General features: G+C 45.1%; 1 protein-coding gene across 1 annotated transcript in view; it reads left to right on the forward strand.

The window, feature by feature from the left end:
* Window positions 1-4,415, forward strand: part of Cpm (carboxypeptidase M) — a 54,225-nt gene extending 49,810 nt beyond the window's left edge. Inside the window, exon 9 of the mRNA XM_021658952.2 lies at window positions 651-4,415. Within this exon, the coding sequence (XP_021514627.2) occupies window positions 651-893 (243 nt within the window). The 3' untranslated portion in view covers window positions 894-4,415. The remainder of the gene's footprint in view (window positions 1-650) is intronic.
* The last annotated feature ends 2,485 nt before the right edge of the window (window positions 4,416-6,900 follow it).

A 6,900-nucleotide genomic window follows, 5' to 3' on the forward strand; every position in this document is an offset into this window, starting at 1 on the left:
CCCTATTCCTATTATTGGGGTACCCTCTTGGACACTGAGCTGTCATGGGCTACATCTGTGCAGGGGTTCTAAGTTATCTCCATGCATGGTCCTTGCTTGGAGTATCAGTCTCAGAAAACACCCCGTGCCCAGATTTTTTGGTTCTGTTGCTCTCCTCCACAAGGAGTTCCCAGAGTATTTAAGGGACTCAAAAGGAAGCCTTTAATCCCAGCACTTTAAAAGTGGTGTGCACACTTTAGATCAGTGGCAGGGAGAGTGGGAGTCAACTGGGGAAAGAATCTACTTACGATCTTTGTATCCAGTAAGGATACTATAGGGTTGGTACAAAGAAAACCGCCTTTACCTTAGCACACTGTGAAAATGACTGGCAGAATAAGGCGTTGCTTCTTCCTCTGTTACCCTTTGCTTCACCAGATGCTGAGCCCGTGTCTCCGTCCTTATTTCATTTTGCAATCCTTGGCAACTAACTGCCTTTGCAGCTACGGCCTACATGAGTAGACACCGGGCAATTCTCCGAGCGATAGCCATGCCACGCCCCCATCCCCACCATCACGCACGAACGCACGTATGGCTCAGAGGCTGTGTCCTGCTGGTGGAGACCCCACAAACATCTGAAATCGCTCATGCAATTGTTTCTTGTTCCCTCTCAGGTTACAGTGCCTGGACATGATCCACACCTCACAAAGCTGACTATTCCAAGGAAATCCCAGAGCTTCAGCGCTCTTAAAAAGGATTTTCACCTCCCATTGCAAGGGCAGCTGGACTCCATCCTCGTATCAAATCCTTCATGCCCGATGATTCCTCTGTACAAATTTAGGCCAAGCCACTCAGCTGTAACAAAGCCTAGTTTGTTCGTGTTTTTCGTGACTCTTTTGCACATATTTTTCAAATAAAGCAAGATGTGAAACTCAACGCCCACCACCACCTGGAATCAGGGATTGGTTGCTCCAGGTTGTAGCAACTCTCCTCGTGAGACTGCAGCGGGATAAATGCCACTGTTTTCCTCCCGGGGAAAGCAGAAGGTTTCCAGGTCTGGCACAGGGCAGCCTGTGATGACAAAAGCGGTCTTCAGCGTGGATAAACTGGGGGTCACCGCCCAGCAAACGCTGCCCACATGCACTCCATCCTGAAGTAGTCCCAGGCATTTGTAAGAAACTTGAGAAGCAAAAAAGACATCGCTACAAGAAAAAAAAAAATTATAGAGTCAAATGGATCAAAGCAGCAGTGATGGACACTTCTGACCGCTTGCTATGTATGACCTTGCCCTGAGTGCTAGTTGTAAAGAGCTACTACTGCGTTTAAGTGGTTCTCCCCAAAGGAAGACGTTTCTAGATGAGCAGGACTAAGACCATTTACTCTTGCCAATGTTCTGAGGATGGATGAGAGGAAGCGGGCAGATGATGTGTCTGATGTGTCTACAGAGCCCAACAGACTTGTCTCCCTGCTTCTGAAGCCACAGTCCTCTTAAGATGACCCCTCACATGTAATCCTAGGCTCTTGCCCAACCTCAGAGGCATGTTCAGCTGCCCACTGGCCACACCCACCTGAAGAAGACCCAAATGAGCTTCACCTCGTCCTGTTGACAGTGGAGATGCCGTGCAAGGCTGTCCCTGCTTCGTGAGTCCTCACTGACCATCTATTTGGCACAGCCAGTCAGTCACTGCAAGCTGCTGTATTGATCCTTCCCATCCTCTCCTGCTGGTTAGCTGACCTAGCTCTTGCTCAAGGGTCCATCTTCCACAGGGCACCTGAGGAGTTGGGCTTCCTAAAAGCCCTTCTGTCCCCTAAACACAACAACCTCGCAACCCCAGGTCTAGGTGTCATTCTGTTTGTGCCCGACCTGTTTCCCACTCAGCAAAACTCCGCTTTAAGAGTCATCTTCAGCCAGGAAGCCTTGCTCTTCCCATTCTATGGAGTTCCAGGCAACCAGCCCTCCTGGATCCTTCGTCTTGATTAGAGAGTTTACAGCACGGTGGTGCCATCTGCTTCCTGCTGGCCTTCTCTAGCACAGTGTGGGCTCTTCCAGGCCAGCATCTGCTCATCGGGAAAGTTCACTTCTGTATCCCCTGAGCCTAGCACAAATAGGAAATAAATGAGTCTGGGAGCTGTTTCAGCAACTTGCTATAGACCCTTCCAGAATGGTAGGGATTTGGGCAACTTTGTGAAGTTTTATGTTTGGCAACATACAGCTCACTAGTGTACACACACACACACACAGAGAGAGAGAGGAGAGAGACTTTCCATGTGTACATCAAGGAAAAAAATTCAAAGATAAATGCAAGTGAAGGAACGCACTGTAATGCTGGTGGGAAAGGCATTTGCTAGCTGTTAACCATGCTACACGCTTCTAGATCAGAAAAAAAAAATTCTTATGATCAGTTTGAAGTAGAAATGCACCCTGTCAAAGAAATCTACCCTAGCACATTGTAAGAAGTAACAGAAAGACAGTGTGATGGGACAAACCAGCACTCAGGAGGCAGAGACAGGTGGATCTCTGGGTTCTGACCAGCTGGGCTACACAGCGAGACCCTGTCTCAAAAGATAAATAAGGATAAAGATCAAACAGGAAGCTCAGTAGCACCCCTGTGTGCAGGTCCCTGAGGGCTGTACATCTTCCATGGTTAGTGAGTCACATGCTTTTTCAGTCATAAGCCCTGCGTGGCTGTGAGATATGCAGGGCGTGGCGCACGGAGAAGGCTTGAGGCTCAAAAGGACATAAATGGGCATCCCGGTGCCCTCTTTTCGTGCCAAATGTATTCTTTTAATATCAATAGCATTTGTAGTTTTTAACCACTTGTAAATTTGAAAGTAGTATGGACAGCTTGATCATTTTATTTAAATAAGTATTAACTTATATCCTGGTAAGCATGTATTAATAGTTCAGAAAGTGATCTGGGTATATGACATTTAAAGTACATAGGCCTAAGCCAGGTGGCTAAGTGACTTTATCCCAGCTCTTGGGAAGCTGAGGCAAGAAGATCCACACAAGTACAAGGCCAGCCTGGGCTACAAGTGAGACCCATCTTAAAAAAAATAAAAGCAATAAAGAACACCCATCGGCTGGGTGTTCTCGGTTCTGACTTACCCTTTTCCCCGGGTGGTTTTTAAAGGAAATGAGCTGTTTTCTGAATTGGCTCGTGGGCCTAACACAAAACTTGTTACTGAAATAACTTGCACGTGGATGCGTCTTACTCGAGACCGTCCCAGCACTTAGCACACACTGAGAAAGTGCTCTGCCATTGAGCCACAGCTACTTCGTTTTGACACAGGGTCTCACTAAACTGTATATGTAGGCTGGTCTTGGAGCTCATCATCATCCAGGCTGGCTTGGAATCTGCCTGCATTTGCCTCCGGAGTAGCTATGCAGGCCTGGACCACTGTATCTATCTTAAGGTAACACTACAAAAATTAGAAATCTTTATCAAACCCAATGTAAAATCCCTTAAACAGGGCGAGAGGGTGTAGCTCGGGTGATAGCGTGCTTAGCATACACAAAGACTGTGTTCAGTCTCCACTAACTCCCCCCAACCCCAACACAAAACACGACCATGAAATTATTCTATGGTCCATGTCCTCAAGTAACACCTGTCCCTGATGCCTGCTAACCTAGTGGAGAGGCTTTGATGTTCTAAATCCTGCAGGAGTAGAATGAATACTTGTGGTCCTGACTGTTGGACACATGGTAGATGCCATTTTTTGATACTCCTCCAGGTAGAGAAAGCACAACTGACATTTGGGTGACGCAGTCAACTATTTTGAAGACCGCACACCTTATTAAAGGGGACCTGAAAATGAAATACTGGCTAGCAAGATTCATGTCATTTTCAAGGAGACTTGAACAAAATGACATAGCTTAACCTGTGTGCCGGTTTGAACTGAGATGGGTAAAAGCCCAATGCTAGGAAGGCAGAGGCAGGGGGATCTCTCAAGTTCAAGGCCAGCCTGGTCATACCTCCGGGACAGTCAAAGCTCCATAATAGAGACTGTCTCAAAGAACCAAGATAAATAAACAAACAGTGGGGGATGTTTAGAGAAACGCTAAGTCACTGCAGGTCCAGGCAGCTTTGACTTTGGTGCTTTCCTTTCCATTTCATCTGCTGCACAGGTCAGAAATGTTTAGCCTCCTCTACTCACTTCTCAAAGTCTTTAAAGAACCAAATTTCTACTTGTAATTTGTCTCTAAAAATGGTGTGTGCTGCAGGGAATGGTGGCACGTGGGAAGCAGAAGCAGGCAAATCTCTCATTTGCCAGCCTGGTCTACAGAGTGACAGCCAAGATGACATAGAGAAACAATGTCTCAAACAAACAAAAAACTTTCTCAGTCTGACTGTAACATTTGCTTGGGGCCATGACTACCTCTGGGCTTATTAAATTTACATTTTCTGATTACCAATAAAGGACATTCATATAGTGAATGCTGTCTCCTTGCATTTTGTTTATACACCTAACAAAAACAAACTAGAAGACTGCCATCAGATATACTCTAGGAGAGATCAAACTTAAGGTCTTAGGACAAGAATGTTTCAACAGTCTTTCTAAATCCCAGATGGTCTTTCCAGGACCGTATAAGCTATTTATGACATTAGTTAATTTGAATTATGTGGTTGTGTATTCCATGGGCAAGATGATAGACAAGGGTGTCTTCCAGGAAGAAGTGCTTGCTGAACCTGCCCGAGGCCTAGATTCGGTCTAAGAGCAAAATACTCCGGAAGATTCACATAACCTAGTAAAGGGCCAGGTGTTGTAAATAAATGTTTGGGGCTATATAATGTTATTGTTAGCCCTAAGGTTATCTCGGCAGTACTATTTAACCTGCTTTTACAAATAATAAGATACAGACAACTGCTAGATTTTATAATTGCCTTATTTACCTTGGGCCTGGCAGATGTTTCACCTACGCTGGCTCAATAACCTCACCACCCATCTCCCAGCCCCCATCCAATGCCGTCCATGTTCCATCCATAATCCCATGGTACTTGCTTGTATATTTCATCTGGGCCTTTTCACATTACTGGAGTCCTTCTGTTGGACTCCAAAAACCACATTTTTTTCTCCACACTAACCCATTGTGTCGCCCTCCTTCCTCTTTTCCCCTGTCTGTCTCCCTGTGATTCTCCTGTCCTCTCCAAGCCCAGGGAACCTTAGCTACTCATACCCCATTCTGCCTTGCCCAGTTATTGGCTGTTTAATCAACCAGTTAGATATGTCTTAGGGTCTTACAAAAACAAGCTTACAAAACAAGGCTTACAAAACAAGGATAGGTGTAACCACATCTTGAGGACCAGTGACACGCATCACACCAAACTCCAACAGCCGGGTATGGTGGTGCACATAATCCCAGCACTAAGGGAGGGCAGAGGCAGGTGGATCTCTGTGAGTTCAAGGCCAGCATGGTCTACAAAGTGAATCCAGGACAAAGTTGAGTACAAAAAAAAAAAAAAAAAAACCTGAGAAATCACAGAAGAAAATGACTTCCCAAGCATACCCAGCCACAGAACCATTTAGGAAGTAGCCTAGTACATTCTTAAGAGTCCTAAACACATTTAAGGAAATCCTGAGTACAAGTTTCATTGGCTCCCAAGTCCTTTTGTTGAAACACATGGCATAGTTGTAAACAAAAGAATTTGCTCCCAAAAGGAGCTGGGACACTTAGGGGTTGTCACTGCATTAAAAAAAAAAAAAAAAAGTCTTGCCAGTGTGTCTTTTAGTCAAGGACAGGTTAGTCTGAATGTACATCTATCCTCCAAAACTGCTACAAGTGGGTTTTCTACTTATGTAGTTGGGTATTCTGTCTGTCTGTATGTATGTCTGTGTACCACTAGTGTGTCTGGTGCCCAGAGAGGCCAGAAAAGGGCATTTGATTCCCAGGAACCAGAGTTAGAAGTTTTAAGCCACCATATGTGCTGGGAACTAAGAGCAGCCGGCACTCTTAACCCTGTCTTTAACCCTAAATAGAAAGTGACTACACAATATTATCTATTTACATGCATATTTAGCCCAGGGGTAGTGGCACACACCTGTAATCCCAGCACTCAGGGAGGATCTCTGAGTTCAAGGCCAGCCTGATCTAAAAAGCGAGTCCAGGACAGCCAAGTCTACACAGACAACCCCTGACTAGAAAATAAAAACATGCATATTTAATCAGCATCTGTATGATGTGTTAACTTTAGGGATGTCTCAGCCGCCCACCTTGCTGCAGCAGTTTCTGCAAGTTTCCAGATGACTGTCCCCTCTGCTGGGCTAGATATAACTGCCATTGCTTCCAGCTTTCCATGGTACCTGGGGACAGACTCACCTGCCACCAGGCTTATGGCCAACACTTTTCCCAAGCCATCTATCTCAGCCACCTGAATACCTCAATTTTAAGTTGCAAACATTTCTCCATTTTAAAAAGTAAATTCATTGCAATTTAGGAAATGTGTACTAGGAGACCCTTAGGCCTAAGTTCCACGGCATGTTTTGTCTACATGTATTTAAGTTTGTACCTATTGGACACCACCAGCCCAAGAATGTTTAAAATTCACATGCTAGCATTAACAAGCAGCTCTATAAGCCCTTCTCATAGTCCTGAGATGGACAGTTGTAACATTTTCACGGTACAGTTTGCATGCACAATGTACACAATACAGTCTGCGTGGAGGGCAGAGGGCAATCAAATCCCGTAATTATACAGTCCCTGAGGCTCAGCAGCAGCAGGGGTCTACCTGCTGAGCCAGCCTCGAACTACAATTTTAAAATCAGACATGAGGGAATGCAAGAAGGAAAAAAAAAAAAAAAGGTAGAAACTTATTTCAGGACAACTGTTTCCTCCTCTCATTTCTTTCATGAATGTGAAAGGACTGAACTCTCTCCAAAGCTTAAACCCCACCCTCCAAAATTTCTGTATGTTGCTTTTATAAT

The sequence above is a fragment of the Meriones unguiculatus genome, chromosome 2 (genome assembly GCF_030254825.1).
Source record: "Meriones unguiculatus strain TT.TT164.6M chromosome 2, Bangor_MerUng_6.1, whole genome shotgun sequence".
Taxonomy (NCBI): domain Eukaryota; kingdom Metazoa; phylum Chordata; class Mammalia; order Rodentia; family Muridae; genus Meriones; species Meriones unguiculatus.